Source organism: Dermacentor andersoni, chromosome 1 (assembly GCF_023375885.2).
Source record: "Dermacentor andersoni chromosome 1, qqDerAnde1_hic_scaffold, whole genome shotgun sequence".
Lineage (NCBI taxonomy): Eukaryota > Metazoa > Arthropoda > Arachnida > Ixodida > Ixodidae > Dermacentor > Dermacentor andersoni.
Genome location: NC_092814.1, coordinates 278,127,333 through 278,148,840, shown reverse-complemented (window position 1 = coordinate 278,148,840; position 21,508 = coordinate 278,127,333). Strand labels below are relative to the sequence as shown.

The following is a 21,508-nucleotide window of genomic DNA, read 5'->3' as shown; positions in this document are numbered from 1 at the left end:
ATTTGCGATCAATAAACGCCTTAACTGTGCTGAGCGCCTTGTGTTCCTGGGAGAGCGCCCATGCGTATGGCCAGAGCCGGCCAGGCCTTTCGGCTCGGTGCTCGAACCTGCGGTGGGTTTATCACCGCACGCTGTCGTGCTGCGTCGTGAGGCTCCACTTCTCGGGGGCCACTTGGCGACGCCGTGCGCGGAGACGTACAGTGAGCCCACATTTTGGTGCCCAACGTGGGGCCCGAACCCACGACCCTGAGATTAAGAGTCTCATGCTCTACCGACTGAGCTAGCCGGGCCCCGGAACTGTCTTCCTGCAGTCATTCTCTCTCGACAGTCGCCTTCGTCGGTAGCTTGAGTTGCAGCGCACGTGCGCTCAAGATGGACAAGCCGTCTGCCCTTGTCGCGCCTTCGAGCCGCCGCCGCAGCCGACGCCGGCGCTGGGTTGCACAGCCAGGCGCTCCAGCCGCAAGGATACTCCCTGCTCCAACGACTGTCCCGCCTGCCACAGCTACAGAGACCAGTCCGAAAACACGGAGTGTGGCCACCTGGACGTGCCAGGAGGGTTTATTGGCACCCCTCTGATACGTCCCCAGTTGGTGAAGGCACGGCCCGCGCAGCGCAGACTGCAGAGGTGCCAGCACCCCGTGCCCTATCCTTATAAGTGGCACACGCTCACTCTAAGGACGCAGCCGCGGACGGCGCCCACCTGCCTGGGGTTCTTTAACTTCTTTTTTTTTTAATATTTATTTGTGAATGTGTGTCTCGGTGCGTGTGTGTGTGTGGGTGTTCGTGTAGCAGACAGTACATTTATTCTGGGGGTATTCTGGGGGTGTGTGTTGTACAGTTCTTCCCTTTGAGTTACATGGTTGTGCGCGATTTTCACGGGGTTTGCTGTACGTGTTAAATAACTATGCTATTAGTGTATCTGCCCTGATTGTATCGTTCTCGTTTCTTTAATATGTGTTTAAGGGCTGGAACGGAGGCAGGAGGTTAGCCGTCCTTGCAATATCTAATGCTGGCTGATACATGGGACTTTTCCTTTGTGTTACATGCCGCCGGCTTATTTCTCAGCTGGTAGGGACATTTAAGGGGAGAGGGATGTGGGAGTTCTTTCGGTCTACCGGGGCGCAGTCGTTGCTGTGCCTAAGGCTACGGACTCATTCGCCATTGCGAGGAAAACCCCTCCCGAATGACTGCCCCTCGACCGCGCGCCATTTCCCCGGGCGCCGCGACCGCGTCCCGCGACGTCATGCTACGCGGCCCTGCGATTGGGTCGTGGGGCGTGACGTATAGGGAAGAAGCCCCGACTGGGGACGATCGCCGTGCGCGGGGGAGTCGTGCTGCGAGAGGGACGAGCGCCGGTCACAAGAGGCAAGCTGCAAGGTACGTGAGCGACCAGCTATTTGTGTCCCCAACGGCCCCGGCCTGGGGACGTTCACGTGCTTTGTCAGCTTGCGTAGGTGTGGCTTGCTGAGTGGCTCTGCATTCCGCCCTTGCGGTAGTCTCAGGTGCTCAGTGTGTCACATTTTGGGTGTCCGAACCGTCGCAGACCATTGTCGGTGACGGGAAGCGCTAGGTGGCGTTTGCGAACGCATTTCGGCCCGCGTGCGCGAACCATGGTTCGACGCGGCGTGTAACCCGCCTTCCCTCGCCATCGGGGACCGCGGGCGCCGAGTGTACTCCGTGTGTTTCGGTGCAGTCTGGTACGTGTTGGCCATTTGCGATCAATAAACGTCTTAACTGTGCTGAGCACCTTGTGTTCCTGGGAGAGCGCCCATGCGTATGGCCAGAGCCGGCCAGGCCTTTCGGCTCGGTGCTCGAACCTGCGGTGGGTTTATCGCCGCACGCCGTCGTGCTGCGTCGTGAGGCTCCACTTCTCAGGGGCCACTTGGCGACGCCGTGCGCGGAGACGTACAGTGAGCCCACAACGTAAACTCATTTACATGCAAGTTTTTGAAATAATTATAGTCTGTCAGTGAGCAAGTGTGGTTTGTAGTAAAGTTCACCCAATGAGTGTCTTCTGTTGCTCTGACTCAGGTTGTGGTGACTTCGCCATCCATGAGGTTAGCCTGCTTCCTGACCCATGCCCACTGCCTGACAAGGAGAAACGGCGCTCTCTTAATGAGAAGGAGCGCCTCCTTTATGCTCCAATGGCCGGAGTTGGAGGTGTTGTCTTCGACAAGGATGCTGTCTACATAGACTTGCGTGGCAGCCACTCCCACAAGGAAGGACGAGGGGTCAGTGACTCATGACTTGTTAGAACTGCAAAGGTGTCATAGCTTATTTTTTCAGAAATATTGCACCAAAGCAGAACAAACTGAAATTGTGCCACACTGCATCATAACAGCGTGATGTAACTGCATTTTGCGGTCATGCGGCTCACACTGGCAAGAAAAGCTCGTTCTGTGGCTCAAAGAACATTCTTAATCAGAAATCTGTGTCTAGATCAGTTTAGTATGCGTCTACGCAAAGCTCAACATTTCACAGTACTGCTTTCCAAGACAGCGGGAAGTCAGGCCCTGGAATGCCATCAGCATCAATTTTTTTAATATGGACACTTAAGGCAAGCATTAAGCGGAAGCTTTTGCTTGAGAGTTCCTATCTAAATTCAAGGGAACTGAGAGAAAGTTTTTCTCAGCAACCACGCCACCGATGTTGTTGAAAGTTTATTGCATTGGAAAGAGAAGGCTGAAAGCTAGTGACTGTAGACGGGAGCTTTTATATATAGGCCATCAGAAAAATTTTAAAAAATAGCAAAATGAAGAAATCTCAACAATCAACTTTCGTGTTTACAACTCTCTAACACAGAAATGAAAAACAATAAGACATTTCTAAAAACAATACCCATTAATGCATCTAAACCAGACAAAATTGAGGTATTATACACCACTTTGAAATACACCACTAATTTGTTAGTAGGACTTGCAAGACCCTCGTTAACATTTCAAGTGCAACAATTTCACGTAAGCTGTGAATTCGTATATCAAATTTGTCCACTTTAGATGCAGTAGTAGATGCAATTTACAGAACTGTCATATCTGTCTTTGGTACAGAGTTACACATTTGTTTACTTTGTGCTGAAATTTTTTTGTAGCTTACCAATTTTTGGGAATTGCAAAAAATTTTGGGTCCTAAATCTAGATTTTGGTTCCTGAAGTCATTAAAATGTAACTTTCTCAAATGCAATAAATTTCATTCAAATCGGTCCTTATGAAAGCATTTCTGTGTTTTACATGTATTTACATGTAAAACATCAAAGTTAGCCCTGCTTTAAAGTTTCCAGAAGCTTCAGCTCAAGGAGCAGGAAGAGGAGGGCATTTAGCACTTATAAGACTGGTGCTGTTCCTTGAAGTCTAAATGTTCAGCGACTCCTATTACAGTCGACTCTCGTTACAACGGACCCTGATAATCCGACAAAAAATGTCCGTTTTGTCCGAAGTCTGTAATATATCCAAAATGCCTCACTTGTGAAACTTCGGTCACGATGTGTAATAACAGCATTGCAAAGATTAAAATACAAAAAAAAGTTGCAGTTTTGCCTGAAAGCTTAAGCATCGATTGCAATAGCAAATTAGTAGACAGCCATGCGAAGTAAGAATAGTAGCTTTATTGGACATATAAAATTGTAAACATTCTCTTATTAACTAAAGTAACAAGCACCGTGTCACACGCGCACTGGTAAATGTGAACTCATCTCGCTCGATGACCACGTAAAGTCACTGTCAAAATGTTGGAATGAGAAAGCACGGCGGCAACAGTGGGTGAATCGACCTTTGCGCTGTCTCTCGCTTCAATGCGAACTAAACGTCTAAAGCATTGCATATGAAGCTACCAGCGCTGGACGCACTTTGTCCACATCGCCGATCGCTTTCAAGATGTGCGGCCGTACCGTTAACAGCAGCTACCAGAGTAGAACCCCTCTCCCTCACCTAACACCCGTGCCTTGCGTGCGAAAGCCAGGGTGCTTCCGCCCCGCTTTCCTCCTCTCCTCGTGCACACGATATTGGGCCGCGATCGTCGGCTGACTCTCGCAAGTCAGTTGCCAGCCCATGTTGGCATGGCAAAAGTCTGTTTTATATGCGTGATTTTGACAAAAACTGCCACTAGTTTCGTCCGCTATAGCCGATAGTCCGTTGTAGTGGGGTCCATTAAAAGGAAACTCAGGTTGAAATATGGTCCGTTATATCTGAAAGTCTTGTATGCGGGTCCATTGTAACATGCGTAGATTGTATTATAACATCAAATACCGTATTTATTCGAATCTAGGCCGATAGTTTTTTCCAAATAATCATATACAAAACTCTAGGGTCGGCTTAGATTTAAGGATTTTATAAAACACGCCAGTTTGTAACTGAAAATGATAAATATGGTCCATAGCTAGCGCCATCTAAAAAAGTCAGTATCATAGTTGCTACTTGCCGGGCCAGTAGCCAACTGAAGTACATGAGCGCTATCATCGCTTTGACTTGTGTTGTATTGGAGGTAGCTCTATGGTATCGGCATGTGGTGTGGCATTATCGTAATGGCATACTATTGTGCCACTTTCAAACGAATAGTTGTGCTAGCTGCAGAGGTATAGTAAGCCAGGCGGGACTTCAGCATCGATGAGAAAAACTTCGGTCGTTGGAAGGGAGACGCTTTTGTGTGTGCCGCAACGAGGAGATGACACTGATAAGAAAGATAAGCGTGCAATAACAGAGAGGAACTGTTCATCGAGATTGCACCGCGTTTCGACGTGTGCGATGCCACACTATCTGCGCATGCATGGGAGCGCGGACGCAAGCGTATATGTTGTCTGGGCTATGGGGACAAGGCTAATGGTGGTGATGACGTAAAGTGAAGTCGGCATGTTCATATTAAATCAATCATTTTGTGAACGCTGTCCTCACTTTTTTTTGTTCAGCCTACATTTGAGGTAAGTTTTTTTGTGAGAACAAAGAAAAACTGCGCAAAAAAAGGACAAGACAAGGAAAGAACCACACGACACGGGCGCAGACTAACAACTGGTTTAATGCTCCAACGCCTCTTTCCCACCAACAACAGAACGCATGCGCACCAGCCACAAAGACCAATGCCGCTATCATGTGGTCAAGCCTAGAAACGTCAACTCCTTGCAGTACAAATGTGTGGAAGCTTCGCTAACACATTTATCAGGCCCTAATCTCGCAATTTCTAAAGCTTCGATTACTTCACACTCTTTCTTATCCCTTGCGCGTCTGACAATCTTAGTCCTGCCGAAAAGTGGGGTACAAGCATTGCCGTCATGCCTGCAGGTCTTGCAATGCTTGGGAAGATGCTGTCCTCTAGAATCATCTAGGGAATTGGCATGTTCTAACAATCTAATATTAATGCAGCGGCCTGTTTGTCCAGCGTACACGTTGCCACAACTCAGCGGAATCTCATAGATGACATTCGCTCTACAGGGCACAAACTTGTTCCTGTGGTTAGTGCAGCACTCGATTTTCTTTTTTCTATCAGGTCTAATTAAATTTCACAGACTGGACAGCTTACAAGGTGCCGAAAAGAGAACCTGTATGCCGAATTTACCCGCGACCCTCTTCAGGCCGTGCGAGACCCTGTGGACGTAGGGCATAACTTCATACTTCCTCCTCTCCTGTGGGTCTGCCCCACGAGGCTTTGAACTTAATCGGAAGGACTTCAACAGGGACTCTGCAACAGCCCGAATTTTCAAGCAAGAATTTTCAGGAAGTTCAACAGTAAAATTAAAACTGGCAAATGCAGACTTGAAGGATGCTAAAACCTCCGATGCCACCTGTGTCAAGTTGTCGTTGTGGTCTAAATTTAAAAGAATTAAAAAATCATCGACGTAACGGAACACACGAACGATGCGGTCGTCGGAAAGTACCCGCGATAGCGAGCGGTCAAGTGTTGAACTTCCTGAAAATTCTTGCTTGCAATTCTTAGACTTAAAATTATTTTTTAATGACCCTGACCACCTCTGCTGGGCTTACATGCCTAGGTCGAAAAAAGCACTTCTACCCTTCAACTCGAGCCATTCGAAGCTGGTCAAGAGGGGGATTGCGTCAACGTGCCTCAGGGCTTCGTTAGTGAAGTCATGCCCTCATAAGGTTCAGTCCAGTTTTGATGCCCAAGCTGATCGCCTTCAGTCGGCTGGTTTTCCGTTGGCCCTTCTTCGGGCTGTTGCCGAGTCCCTGTTGAAGTCCTTCCGATTAAGTTCAAAGCCTCGTGGGGCAGACCCACAGGAGAGGAGGAAGTATGAAGTTATGCCCTACGTCCACAGGGTCTCGCACGGCCTGAAGAGGGTCGCGGGTAAATTCGGCATACAGGTTCTCTTTTCGGCACCTTGTAAGCTGTCCAGTCTGTGCAATTTAGTTAGACCTGATAGGAAAAAGAAAATCGAGTGCTGCACTAACCACAGGAACAAGTTTGTGCCCTGTAGAGCGAATGTCATCTATGAGATTCCGCTGAGTTGTGGCAACGTGTACGTTGGACAAACAGGCCGCTGCATTAATATTAGATTGTTAGAACATGCCAATTCTCTAGATGATTCTAGAGGACAGCATCTTCCCAAGCATTGCAAGACCTGCAGGCATGACGGCAATGCTTGTACCCCACTTTTCGGCAGGACTAAGATTGTCGGACGCGCAAGGGATAAGTAAGAGCGTGAAGTAATCGAAGCTTTAGAAATTGTGAGATTAGGGCCTGATAAATGTGTTAGCGAAGCTTCCACACATTTGTACCGCAAGGAGTTGACGTTTCTAGGCTTGACCACATGATAACGGCATTGGTCTTTGTGGCTGGTGCGCATGCGTTCTGTTGTTGGTGGGAAAGAGGCGTTGGAGCATTAAACCAGTTGTTAGTCTGCGCCCGTGTCGTGTGGTTCTTTCCTTGTCTTGTCCTTTTTTGCACAGTTTTTCTTTGTTCTCATAAATGTCATACCAACTAGCCCCTCACCGTACGCTTCTAGACTACAAGTTTTTTTGTTTTTTTTTTCTGGCTTCGGACATTCGGGGCCGGCTTAGAATCGGAGCCGGCCTAGATTCGAGTAAATGCTGCATTTTACTGGTACTGTTAAAGCTTTCAGTAGTACAATTCATTAGCTTTTTCCTTGGATCATGTAATATATTGTCATGAAGAGCTTAGGGATAGGTAGGAGACCAGTTTGTCCCCGCAGGGGCGTCTGCGTCAGCAGGCGTTTGGTGTGTTGCGACACCACGTAACCGAGAACACGAGGGTTGGACCCTCCAGCGTGTAGCCGTGCGCGGCTTAGCCGTGTCTGGGGAAAGGGGGATCCTGGGGGCTGAGCCGATGCTGGGTGTTCGGACCGTTAAGGGGGGACGCGGGTCTTGAATCGCGAAAAATGGTCAAAAAATCGATTTTTTGAAAATCACATTTTCAGTTTCTATAACCATTTTTATATCTGATACCCAAATATCCCTGTAAACCACCTAGAAATGCTCTAAAGCATTCGTTCTATTAGCCAAGGTGGCGAAAAATCTCGCGGAAATCAAGAAAGAACAGCATTTTTCACGCCACAATATCTCCGGAACGGCGCGACCGAGCGCTGCCATCTTGGTCTCGTTGGAAAGCGCATTTCTCCGTCTTCAAATTTGCTGCTACAGCGTTCTCCTCCATACAGAAACAAGCGCACAAAAAGCAAATGATTGAAGGTCGTGCCGGAGTCTGCGATTGGCCGCGCCCGCCACGTGACTCCAGCGCGGTTTGCCATTGTTCCGGCGCTCTCGTCGTCTGCTCGGCTCTTTGCACCTCGCGAGTTTGATGTCTCCACTCGCCGTAATCTCGACGTGTCAAAACGGGCGCTACGCGGACATCGCAGTAGCGTGGCCGATCCCTACGCTTGTGGACGCTTCAGACTCGCGGCTAAGCATTCCGAACATCGGCGACGCGGACTTCGCGACCAAGATACACGCGCGGAATCCTCGGACATGCGGCTAAGCCTTTCAGCACTCGGTGTTTCGAATTCGTGACAAATTGGTATCGCGCACGCAATCCTCGGAAACGCGACTAAACATTTCGCCCATAGGGAGTCTCCGACTCGGCGATCATGCACATCGCGCGCGGACTTCTCGGACCGTCACCTAATCATTTTGTGCATCGGCGCCTCCGACTGCCCGAACAAGCGCATCGAGTGTCGACTCCTCGAGCCCGCGGCTAGGAATTTCGCGCGTCGGCACGTAGGACTGCGCGAATGAGCGCGTCGAGTGTCGACTCCTCGAGCCCGCGGCTAGGCATTTCGTGCGTCGGCACCTCGGACTGCGCGAATAAGCGCATCGAGGGTCGACTCCTCGAGCCCTCGACTAGGCATTTCGCGCGTCGGCACCTTGAACTGCGCGACTAAGCACATCGCGCGTCGGCTCCTTGTATCTGCAGCTATGCATTTCGCACATCGGCACTTCGGACTCGCAACCAAGCACATTGCGCGTTCACTCTATTATCATATTGTCACGATAGCTCGTAACAATATCTATGATACTACCCCTTCATAAAGAGAACCTCATCATGAGCTCTGTTCGCTAGGCCCCTTGGGCTGGCACACACCTGGCTGCAGAAGTGATCGAGGCATCATACAAAAGTAAAATTCTGGAAAGCAGCTGCATATCTATCACTGGCTCTCTAATCCTAAGTTCCACAGCCACTGTCAGGTGAAGATGACTTGGAAGGCTACTTAAGTCACTCAGAGCCTTCATTCAGTAACATGGTCAATTCTACCAAATGAAAAAAAAAATGCCTCACTGATTGTAATGGAGGCTGCTATCAATCAGGCAGCCTGCATGTACAACACTGGAACTATATTCATGCCCACACAGAGTTCTACACTTCGGTTTGAAACCCAGGCACCATGCTCTTTGTAGAGCATGGTGCCTAATAAAGTTTCTTGTGCTAGTTCAGTGGCCAGTGTGCTATTATTTTGAGAGTGTGCAGTCACACATTTAGTATGGCCATTCTTACAAAACATAGAGCTTCAAAATGGTGCCATTTGTATTTCTGTAGATTCACTTCAGCAAAAGCTACATTTGTTTGAAACTTCAAATGCGTTTATTTCAGTTCGATGTTTTTGCACACTGTACTCCGCCTTACGGGTGTTTTTTCTGGGTTGTTTTTGGCCAAAAATGGCAAGGGTGGTATCATTTTATTCGTATTGAAATGATCTGGGGGATGATGCTATTTTTATTACTTTTGCACCGTCATGAAAATTACATTCAGGTATAGACCGTTTTTTCGTAGGCGCCGCCATATTGTGAACGCAGTGGCGCCGCCTATGAGCAGCGCCATACTGGCTTGGGTGAAAGCGGTTTTTTGCATGGCAGGTATACGCTCGGCGGTAGGTTCTGGCGTTTGTTTTCGCGGTCGTGCGGTCTGTTTAGTATGACGCGCGTTTTCTACGTGGTAAACGGTTCTGTGAGACGTGCCGAAGTGGTTTAAGGCGTCATGGCCGGAATTTCTGCTGGCGTTGAGGTGGACGGAACACGCAGCGCGAAGTGTGCGCGCATATTTGAGCGTACAATCAGCCCTCGGAGACCGATTGTGTATTTCTGAATGTTCCAATCACTAATGTGACCTTATTGCAGTATTATCCTCTATTTCTAAGCTGCGGTTTAGGAGCCATGAAACATACGCGACGATCGTAACAGCGTGGATACCGTTCTGCTACGATAGGAGCTGTGATGTTATACTTTGACAAGCGTTCAAACTGTTCGCTGCAGGTTACATTGCGTGACTACTTGGTTCGATGGATGAGATTTCCGCCCCTGAATAAAATAGTTTTGGCAAGTAATAGCAGCATACCTTGCAGTCTGAATTAAGCTTGTTCAGCAAAGGGACTGTTTACGAACTGAGCGAGCGTCCTAAGCAGTGGTAGGTGCTGGATTACATATATCTTTGTTCTGTATACCGCATGGTCCAAGCATACGGCATCAGCGGTTATATATTTATAAACGTTGTGCGGCGTGACTATGCGAGGTCCTACTGCGGCGTTAGCCCGTTTTATCTTGCTTTTTCGAGAAAGAGGATGATAACCGAATTTTTTTTTTCGGTTGTGTTCGTTCCGTTCTCTACGACGCACTCACACGTATTACGAAAATGTTCTCCTCAAAAATAGGCATCGCATTCTTTTTATGCGATCCCTCTCATATATTATGGCTGTGTGCAGGCCAAAAAGGCAATGCCGAAGCGCACAGCTTACATATGTATCGTGCTGGTTCACCAACCGCAGTGATCGCTGTGTTGAGCAGCGCCATCGGCCTCATGCAGGAAGGCTAGCGTAGACATATGGTAATTTGAAGCCTACTAGACTTGAAATGCCCGAGAACGATGCCAGTGCATCACAAATATTTGATAGCGCCTGCCGATGTTTCGTGGTTGCCTTAGGTTTGCCGTGCACGAGCATGCGCTCTTATGCTTTATGTTTTACTCCCTACGCCAAGCGATCAGATAGTGAGCAGATTTACTATTTCATGCTGCTAATACAGAGACACCGGTTTTCATTGTTGAATTAAAACCGATATGAGCAAAATAGTTCACAAGACACACACACACCGCGACTGATTATGTGCGTACACCGCGGCCGATAAAGCGCGTCACATTTTTGCGCCCCCAAGAGATATTTCCGCCTACTGTAGTTACCGATCTGCCGAAAGGCTTCCCTGACGACCTTATATGAACGGACATGGCGTAAATTTCACAAAGTACCATCTAAAACATCTCGAAATCGTTCCGCAGCACGCGACAGCAATACTTTCAAGCAGCGCCGCGCCGAATCGCCCAAGCCAGAGAGGAGGAAATGCTCTCCGCGCGCCCTATCCTCCTCGCCCGATGAAACGGTCTATAGTAATCGCTGCTAATTAGAAAAAAATGTTCATAATAAATGCAAGATTGTTTTCTTGTCCGCAAAATGCTTCCAAATTAATAAATATAGCATCACCCCCTACAGTAAGTCTTTAGCAATGGTGTCATGCATTTAGTTTTTCGTTTAGCAAGACGGAATCATTAAAAAGCTCCGTAACGAGTTTGAAATTAATTTGACTTCAGACCTCAATATTTTTGAACTGCAACAGCTATCAAAAATCTAATTACAGATCTGAAATCAGCACGAAAAGTTACCCCAGACAGTGGAGTTTATTAAAGATTCACCCAAAAATAAGAAAAATAATTTTTAGGACCCACGTCCCCCCTTAAGGCCTCCCGGCGGAGGCAACACACCTCTTCGGCCTCTGCTTCGCATAGACGGCACCTCCAGACTGACCCACCTGGAGGAAATCGGCAGTCGCCTTTTCCTGTCTCTCTTTACCCCCATCTTCGCCTTTCTCTTCCACTTTTCCATCTTTCCTGTCTTCTATTCATTTTTTTTAACTTCCTATTTTCTAGGCGGCAAGGGTTAACCTTGTGTAATATATCCAGTCTCGGGTATATCTATATTAGGTTATAGTAGGAACGTACCGCTGGCGTACGCAGAATAGAATTTTCTAATCCTGTGACGTCCCCAGGTTGGGCTCCGAGGTGGGCGGCGGGCATTCCTGCCGAATAAAGTAATCCTATATATGGCTTCTAGTTTCCCCCCACTCCCTGATCGCTCCCTGAAGAGGGGGCGCACCGATGAAACGTTCAACTTTCTGATGAAACCAAAAGAAATATTTCCCAAATACCACGTAATACATAGTCAACATGAAACCAAGACAGTCCGTACAATATCCCCATTTGTGGTTGCAAAATGTCTGACAGAAGCAATCGGCTCTGGTTATAAAGTAACTAAGATGGGAAGCGGCGACCTTCTTCTGGAAGTGCGTGACAAGCTTCAATACAGCAAACTGACTAAACTTGTTGCGTTTGGTGACATTCCTGTCTCTGTGAGCCCCCACCGGTCAATGAACACTGTGCGTGGTGTCATTTCTGATGACGACCTCCTTGAACTCAGTGAAAGCAAGCTGTTGGATGGATGGCATGACCAAAACGCTGTAAAGGTGCAACGAATTAAGTTAAGACGCGATGACAAGGAAATCCCAACAAAGCATGTAATAATAACGTTCGGAACAAGTGAACTGCCTGATTCAATAGAGACCGGATCATGTAAACTTCGTGTACGACCATACATCCCCAATCCGCGCCGATGCTTCAAGTGTCAGCGTTTTGGGCATGGATCTCAGAGCTGCCGAGGGCGTGCTACATGTGCAAAATGTGAATCTAGAGACCACACATCAGATAACTGTTCTTCCGCAACCCACTGCACTAACTGTGATGGAGACCACCCCGCCTATTCGCGATCGTGCCCGTCTTGGAAGAAAGAAAAAGAAATAATCGAACTGAAGGTCAAACTAAACATTTCTTTTCCAGAAGCGCGCAAGCGTTTTTCTGTCCACCACCAATCGAATCCATCCTACAGTGATGTGACGCCCCAGGGGGCAGCGCCACATCTTCTGGCGGCCGCGAAAGTCACACGGAGTGTGACGGCGGTTACGCCATCAGCCCCCCTGGCGGGAGCAGCCACTGCTCTTCCACCCCCTACCACGAAGGGCCAGCAGACCTCCGAGCCTGCCGGTCCCAGGGCCACTGCTCGTGCAGACAGGCCCGAAAAACTCCCGAGAGTGCCCGCTGAGCGGGCGTCAACCAGCGCCTCTGCAGAGGCGATGGATGTAACAAAAACCTCTCCGGCGTCTCAGACGCTGAAGGAACGGCGTTGCTCCCTGGAGCGCGCCAACAAAAAGGAAATACCCCGCATCAAGGGGCCTTCAAAGGTCTCTTGAGCCAACCTAATTGATCTCTTGACACACACCATAAAACACTTCCAATATGGACACACAGATAATGCATTGGAATGTGAGAGGTTTAATACACAATCTTGATGATATTAAGAACTTCTTTGCAAGTTTAATCCAAGGGTGCTGTGTGTGCAAGAGACACACCTCAATCCTTCACATACTAACTTTCTCAAACAATATGCCATTTACCACAAAGATCGCAGTGACGCTCTCGCCTCGTCAGGCGGTGTTGCTATTTACATCTACATCTTACATCTGCATTTACATTTACATCTGCAAACGCCCCTTGAGGCAGTGGCAATCAGAGCCTTGCTATTTGATAAATTAGTCACAGTTAGCTCTCTGTACATCCCTCCATGCCATCAACTTTCCACAAGAGAATTCCAGAGCTTTATTGCAGAACTCCCCGAACCATACATTGTAGTAGGTGATTTAAACGCACATAACACCCTCTGGGGAGATTCTCGTTGTGATACAAGAGGGCGCTTATTAGAAAACTTCTTTTCTAATAAAGAGCTTGGCAAGAGCTTGGTGCAAGAGCTTGGTGGCAAGAGCTTGGTGGCGCAAGCCACCGCCCCGTTCCAAAGGGGACGCTCATAACATCCATCCATCCATCCATCCTTTTTATCCTCCAATGCATGCTTACTAAACAAGAAAGAATCCACATTCTACAGCGTGGCGAACAAAACGTTCTCATCTATTGACTTAAGCATAACATCAAGTACACTAGTGCCATACCTAGAGTGGAGTGTGATCAAAAATTCATATGGGAGTGACCATTTCCCAATTGTCTTGAAATTAACAAAAAGCGATAAGTTTTCCCCACATCTGCCCCGTTGGAAAGTCGACTGTGCTGACTGGAAACGATACAGAGAGCTGACACGTTTGACCTGGGATGACATCTGTACTCTCAATCGATAATAGAGTATCACATTTGACGGCATTTATAACTGATGCTGCATCAATATGTATCCCTCAAACGAATGGATCACCCTCTAAACGGCGTATTCCTTGGTGGAATGAGCAGTGTAAGGAAGCCCGCAAAAATCAAAATAAGGCTTGGAGTCGCCTTCGTGACTGCCCAACTACCGAGAACTTGATCAGCTTCAAGAAAATAAAATCAGAAGGTAGAAGAACGCGCCGCCTTGCCAAAAGGGAAAGCTGGTGAAAATACATCTCTAGTATTAATTCATATACTGACGAAAGAAAAGCCTGGAACAGGGTGAACAAAATAAAAGGCCGCGAAACTCATCCTCTACCATTGGTAAATACACAAGGAGACACACTCATTGACCAAGCCGACTCTCTAGGGGTACATTTTGAAAGGATTTCTAGCTCATCCCACTATTCAGATACATTTCTGAGGTACCGGCAACAAGCGGAACGACTGCCTCTGGGTCGGAAAGGAAATAGCAACCAACCTTACAACCGCCCATTTAGCATGGCGGAATTTCAGGCTGCGCTAAATGGCTGTAACAAGTCCGCTCCAGGAAGTGACAGAATATTGTATGAGATGATCAGAGACTTACACGTGGGGTAGTGACAGGAAGTGCCTAATGAATCTGTATAAGAGCCTCATCCGGTCACGATTAGATTATGGTGGCGTGGTATATAACTCTGCCGCCCCGAGCGCGCTAAAGATGCTAGACGCTGTTCACCATCTAGGTATTCGCTTAGCCACGGGCGCTTTCAGAACAAGCCCAATTGAAAGCTTATATGCTGAATCCAATGAATGGTCTCTCCACCTACAGAGATCATACATGAGCGTTACATATTTCCTTAAAGTACGCTCCAATCCTGAACATCCATGTTTTGATACCGTTACTGATATGACGTGCGCTACACTTTTTAGCAACCGTCCATCCATAAGACAGCCTTTTTCGCTGCGTGTGAAGGAGCTTAGCAATGAAATGCATGTCCCACTCCTCGAGCATCGCTTAATGCACACAATCAAGCTCTTACCTCCCTGGGAGTGGCAGGTGATACAATGTGACATATCCTTTATAAAAGTTACAAAGCACGCTCCTGAGGCCGAAATCAGAATGCATTTCCTAGAACTACAGTACAAGCACTCCTGCGCAGATTTCTACACAGACGCTTCGAAGTCAAATGCCGGGGTATCATATGCAGCAGTCGGCCCATCCTTCTCGGAATCCGATGTACTGCATCCCGAAACAAGCATCTTTACGGCCGAGGCCTACGCATTACTCTCTGCCGTGAAGCATATAAGAAGATCAAAACTTTCAAAAGCAGCGATCTATACAGACTCTCTAAGCGTCGTGAAGGCCTTAAAGTCAGTCTACAAACATAAAAACCCCGTATTCAATGAACTGTATTCGGCATTATGTAAAGCGTACTCATCTAACCAGAATATCATAATATGCTGGGTCCCTGGCCATAGGGGAATCGAAGGTAACGTTCTCGCGGACGAGATGGCCACGTCAATCACATCGCAAGCTGTTAACCCTACCGCTGATGTGCCTGTCACAGACCTGAGGCCTTTCGTACGAAATAAACTGCGAAGTCACTGGCAGTGCACGTGGGACGCGCAAACAAATAACAAACTGCACGTTATAAAGCCCCGGTTAGGTTTTTGGCCCTCCCCAACAAAATCTCGGCGAACAGAAGTCCTATTCTGTCGCCTCAGAATAGGACACACATTTGGGACCCATAACTTTTTACTCACGGGAAACGATCCTCCAAACTGCGGTAGATGCGGTGAGAGGCTGACCGTCCTCCATGTCCTCTTGGAGTGTCGGAAAGCCGAACCTGAAAGAAAGAAACATTTTCCGCTAGCATACCGTTATTACATCCCTCTGCACCCGGCTATGTTTCTTGGTCATGAACCGCTTTTTAACACCAAGGCAGTCCTCGACTTCTTAAAAGATGTAGTTCTACACGTCATAAGCCGAATAAATTCGTAGAGCATCCTCGCTCCAGAGGATGCCGCTGCGATAATTGTTTTAAATAGCACATGCCTCCAGGCCCTTGTGTTTCAAGGGCTCTAAGGAGGCATTAGTGCTCTAGCATATCTTATATAACCTGATTTATCTTTAGACATCATATCATTCTTTTTAATTGTCTTATTGTTCATAGTACACTTCATAAGTCATCGCCATAATCTTATTATACAGATTTTACGCACTTTAGCGCTACCATTTTTAAGGCCCCTCTACAGCCACAGCACACCAACTTCATAGTACTCATGATTTCACTGCAAACTAATTAACATGGACATGGCGCTCTTTGGCCATATCTGGCCCTTGCGCCACTAAACCACACACATCATCATCACCCCGAAACCCAAAAAACACTCCTGTCACTCTTTAATTCCATGTTCTCTGCCGGCTACATTCCTTCTGTCTGGAAAGAAGCAATCATAATCCCTATTCTCAAAGAGGGCAAGGACCCTTCCTCACCCAACAGTTATAGGCCTATAGCTCTGACAAGTTGTAAATGCAAATTATTTGAGAAAATGATTAACCGTCGCCTCATCCATTTTCTTGAAAGCAACAAGATACCCGATCCCTTACAGTGCGGTTTTAGAGGGTAGATCCACAACAGATCACCTTGTCCGCATCGAGACAAATATCCGTGATGCTTTTGTCCCCAAACAGTCTTTCCTGTCCGTGTTTTTAGATATGGAGAAGGCATACGACACAACCTGGCGCTTTGGAATCCTCCGTGATCTGTCTGAAATGGGAGTTCGAGGCAACTTGCTACATGTGATTCAGAGTTGCCTCTCCAATCGCACGTTCCGTGTTAGAGTTGGTAACGTTCTGTCTCGTCCATTTACGCAAGAGGCTGGTGTTCCACAAGGAGGTGTGCTGAGCTGCACTCTTTTTATTGTCAAGATGAACTCGATCCAGACTGCCATACCACGTAGTATGTCTTATTCTGTATATGTGGATGACATCCAGATAGGCTTTAAATCATGTAATCTAAGTATCTGTGTGCGACAAGTACAGCTTTGCATAAATAAATTGTCTAAGTGGGCGGACGAAAATGGTGTTAAGCTAAATCCGAAAAAAAGTATGAGCGTCCTGTTCTCTAACAAGAGAGGTATACTGGCGGACCCCGTAATGAATCTCAATGGAGAACGGTTATCTGTGAGCTGTGAACACAAATTCTCAGGGATCCTTCTAGACAGTAAGCTAACTTTTGTGCCACACCTGAAGTATCTTAAGGCAAGGTGCCTCAAGACTATGAATCTGCTGAAGCTGCTGTCACGCACAGCTTGGGGAAGCGGCAGGAGATGCCTAATAAAGTTGTACAAAAGTCTAATATTAACACGCCTTGACTATGGGGCCATAGTGTATAATTCTGCTGGACCTAGTACTCAAAAAATGCTAGATCCTGTCCACCACTTCGGCATCCGCCTTGCAACAGGCGCCTTAGAACTAGTCCTGTGCAAAGCCTTTACGTTGAATCTAATGAATGGTCCCTATAGTACCAAAGGACATATTTAAGTCTTTCGTATGCCTTGAAGGTAAAATCAGCTGTGGATCATCTACGTCATTCAATTATTCACGACTCCTCCACGGCCAGGCTGTTCCGTAACCGCCCAGGTGTCCGGCCTCCTCTGTCCCTCCGGTTGGAAGCGCTCTCAGAAAAAACAGGGGTCTCTCTTTTAGAGAATGTCTTAATGGCCCCCTCTCAGCTTCCACTGCCTTGGGAGTGGCAAACTATCCAATGTGACATCTCTTTCTTAGAATTATCGAAACAAGCACCTGAGGCTCATATACAATCACATTTTCTTGAACTTAAAGGGAAGCTGAAGAGTCTGTCGAATTCAATAAGATGCTCATATACGGATGCGGGAACCTTATAAACCGTGTAGGTAAAAATTTGGTTGTTTTTTTTTTTTTTCAATTAGGAGCGACGTAATCGTCGGTTGAAATTGCGCTGTAGCTCTGCCCCCCGTCAAATGCCGCGCGCTGCTGCTAACGCTGACGATGCGAGCGGAGACCGGAAACAGCGGTGTTGTGACGTCAACTCTAGTGTTTTGTTCCTTCGCAGCGTCCGCGACCGTGCCTGACCGCGCTTGTTTCTGCGTGCGTGCCATCGTAATCTGCTTCGATCGACCCTGCATTCCTTTGTTGGTGCGTCTGCGTGTATGTAGAGTGGTAGTCAACGTGCGTGGTAATCAACAGATAAAGGTCACTACACGTACTGCATGAACCGGGAAGCTTTTCACGCGTTTAAACAGTCTTTGTAGATTGCCGACAGCTTTGGACAGCGCACAAATGCCGACGATCGCATCCCCGCTTACGTTCCACGAGGAGGCATGCAGGAACACAACACTACAGTTGTTTGACCGGAAGCAAGCTCACTAGATCGGCGAAAGATCGGCGAAAGATCGGCGAAAGATCGGCGAGATCACTAGATCGGTTTGCAAAAAACATACTCACCAAAGAACATTTCCAACACGAGGAGATCCCAAGACTTTGCTTTCGTTCGCGTCGAAAGCACTGCTCGCACCAGCATCGTTGGCTTCTTCGAGAGGCCGGCTCTTCGCAATCGGCTCGTACATGTAGGGAGTAACGCCGAACTCCTCAGAAAAACGCAGTCTCTCTAAATTTTCCATTACCGTCTCAGAAAGACAGCACCAAACTACCTGGCACCGCGCTTCATGTGTAGCGGCAGCGGTCGGTTACTAGTGTTGACGTCACGAGGCGCCCGACCAATCACAGGCGGAAACGAGACGCGCGAGCTGGGCGTGTCCGCTGCTGCACTTTTCGTCGAAATAAAATATATTTGCGCCTTCTCTCGCTCAATTTCGATACGATATTCGAATTCGGAGGGTTGAAAACCATTATGTACAGATGTTCACTCATTTTTTCTGGAAAACCTTTCAGCTTCCCTTTAAAGAGAAGTATTCCTGTGACGAATATTACACAGATGCTTCGAAGTCTCCTGCTGGTGTTGCTGACGCAGCTCTCGGACCCTCATTTTCAACATCTGGGCCACTAAACCCACACACCAGTATCTTTACGGCAGAAGCATACGCTATACGTTCGGATATTAAAAACATAAGGCGCAGAAATGTCGCTAAGGCTGTTGTCTTTACAGACTGATTAAGTGTCGTGAGAGCCCTAATTAGCTTACGAAAGCATAAGAATCCCGTTTTGAATGAGCTGTATAGCTTGTTGTGCTCCGCATATATGTGCAACCAAGCAATTATTCTATGCTGGGTACCTGGCCATAACGGTATAAAAGGCAATGTAGCTGCTGACGAAAACGCTATGTCAGTGAGTTTTAACGACACAGATCGAAATATCCCCATTCCTGCCACATACCTAAAGCCTTTTCTGCGCCGTAAATTGAGGAATCATTGGCAAGCAGGGTGGGATACACAAACATTGAATAAGTTACACATCATAAAACCAGAACTACAGAATTGGATAAGTGAGAAAACAGCATGGTACAAGGAAGTACTTTGCCGATTAAGAATAGGACAGACTTACAGTACTCACTCCTACCTCTTGACTAGCGGGGATTCTCCTACTTGTAGTAGGTGCGGCGATAGCTTGACAGTGCTCCATGTTCTTATCCAGTGCCCTGCAATAGAAACGGAGAGGAAAAAGTATTTCCCTTATGCATATCGGGAAAATATACCACTTCACCCTGGATTTTTTCTTAGCGATGAACCGCTTCTTAAACTGCAAATAGTCTTAGATTTCTTAGCCGAAACCGACATTCTGAAAATAATTTGGCTAGGAAATTTTAACATGTGATTACCAGCCCTTGTATTCGAGGGCTGTCTTGATGCTTTAGTGTAACTGTTGTTTCATTTTCGTATGTTTTTTATCAAAACACGAATGCCATCGTCCACGTCCATAACTAATCAGTGTCATTATTTTAATAGCTATATATTTACGTCATTTAGAGCAAAAGTTTTTAGGCCCTTGTACAGCCATGTCACACCTACTATAATAAATTCACTGTTCCCGCCATTCAGAATAAATCCTTTAAATTACCATTTGTCATGGCGCTCCTTGGCCATAACTGGCCCTTACGCCATTAAAAACCACATATCATCATCGAGACCAGTTTGTTTGCTTGAAGCTGGTGCAAATATCTCTTGATACAACATACAGAGCTCGGATAACTTGACCAACAAAGACGAAAACCCAGCCTTCAAAAACGCGTACTGTCGAGCCCACTTATAATGATAGCGGTTTTAACAATATATCGCTTATAACAATGATAAGCTGCTGCACCATCAAATTTTGTATGTTTTCCATTGTGAAATAGCCCGCTTACTTGCCTACTTACGTGCTTACTTACTTACTTGGAGGGGCAAACTTGCTCGCTCATTGCCGAAGTTGCTCTTGCCATCTTATTTATGAAGACACCCAACTTATTGGTACGGGAGCCACGAAATGCTAGAGGGAAGTCAGTAAAGCTTACCAAATCCAAAAACATGGTCACAATCAGTGCGTGAGCACACCTTCCGTATCGCTATCCTGTAAAGAACTTGCTTCTTTGGAAAAATGTTGCCTCTAAAATGTGTCATTCACCGATGTTCTTTAAGGTTTTTATGGGTTTTTTTTAACGGCTGTCTTGGTTTATATGGCGCATGCGCATGTTGATTTTCTTTTCTTTTTGAACCAAGTTTTTATTAAACTCTGTTACTAGTCCCAGTGTGTGTGGTTGTCCTTTTCTCTCTTCTGACTCTCTCACTGATTCTCTCTTATCACAAATGTGATAATATTCACACAACTAAGTTTTATGTTTTAAAGCAGGTTTAACTCAACTAGGGCCCATAGTTTGAAGCATTTCAATTTATTTTCCATATTTATCGTGTGTCGTGCTGAGGGTGCCATCCCAGCAAAGGTAGTGGCATGGCGACCTCCGTTTTAGGTCCAAGTCAATGAGGAAGTGTCAGAAAAACGGAAAATGATGTGGATCATTAGAGAATATGTCCCCAGAGGTCAAGTCATGCATGCGAGCATCTCATGGTAGTCCTTTGAGTGATAAGAAAGGAGATATCGATTTTCCTGACACCTTTAACTGGAAACTGCATGTGCGAGAATGGCAGTTTTGAAATGTGCAAGTGCAGGCATGCTCCCGAACTAACAGACACCACAGAGCGAGAAAAAAAAAAATTGTTTTGATGGAAACCAAGGAGTGCTGAATAATTTTTTCTAGAAGTCACAGAAAGTTGCATCACCTCCGCAGCACACTTGTGTGTGTTTTATAACATTCGGTCCACATAAGGCCATGACCATTTGGGCTTTGTTTCTGCCACCGTACATGTGCAGTGGTGCCTCTTAAAGCATTAACAGGAACTTGCAAACATAGGGCTGTCGATACCTTTAGCAGCGTTTTATAACCTCCTGCATTATCGTAAAGGGTACATGCATGCGCAGTTACAGTCAGCCTGAAGCAATGCTCCGTGGGCACTTCCATATTGTTAGTCAAGATTCGCGAGTTGCACTTCTCATGTTTATCAAAATAGTGGTCGACGGTATGTTCCTGTTAACATAACTCGAATCTAAGCTGACCCCCAAATGTCCGAAGCCAGAAAAAATCAGAAAGCTTACTTTGAATGTAGGCTGAACAAAAAAGCGAGGACAGCGTTCACAAAATGAAAACAGCATTTATTTAGTATGAACATGCCGAGCTCACTCTACGTTATCATCGCCGCTATAGCCAGATCCACACACACGCTTGCAGATGCGCGCAAGCTCGCGTCGGCACACCTTTACATGCGCAGACAGTGCGATACGGCTTGCACGCATCGAAACGCTGCG

The 21,508-nt window shown here is 46.9% G+C and overlaps 1 protein-coding gene and 1 non-coding gene across 3 annotated transcripts in view; one reads left to right on the top strand and one right to left on the bottom strand.

Moving 5' to 3' along the window:
* The window catches only part of LOC126548177 (ribosome biogenesis protein BMS1 homolog), a 184,973-nt gene that overhangs the window by 32,942 nt on the left and 130,523 nt on the right, over window positions 1-21,508 (top strand). For both annotated transcript variants that reach the window (XM_050196311.3, XM_055063180.2), the window contains one exon: window positions 2,032-2,231. In XM_050196311.3, coding sequence (XP_050052268.1) covers window positions 2,032-2,231 — 200 coding nt within the window. The remainder of the gene's footprint in view (window positions 1-2,031; window positions 2,232-21,508) is intronic.
* Window positions 218-290, bottom strand: TRNAK-CUU (transfer RNA lysine (anticodon CUU)). Its single transcript has one exon. It is a non-coding gene; the product is annotated as a tRNA-Lys (tRNA).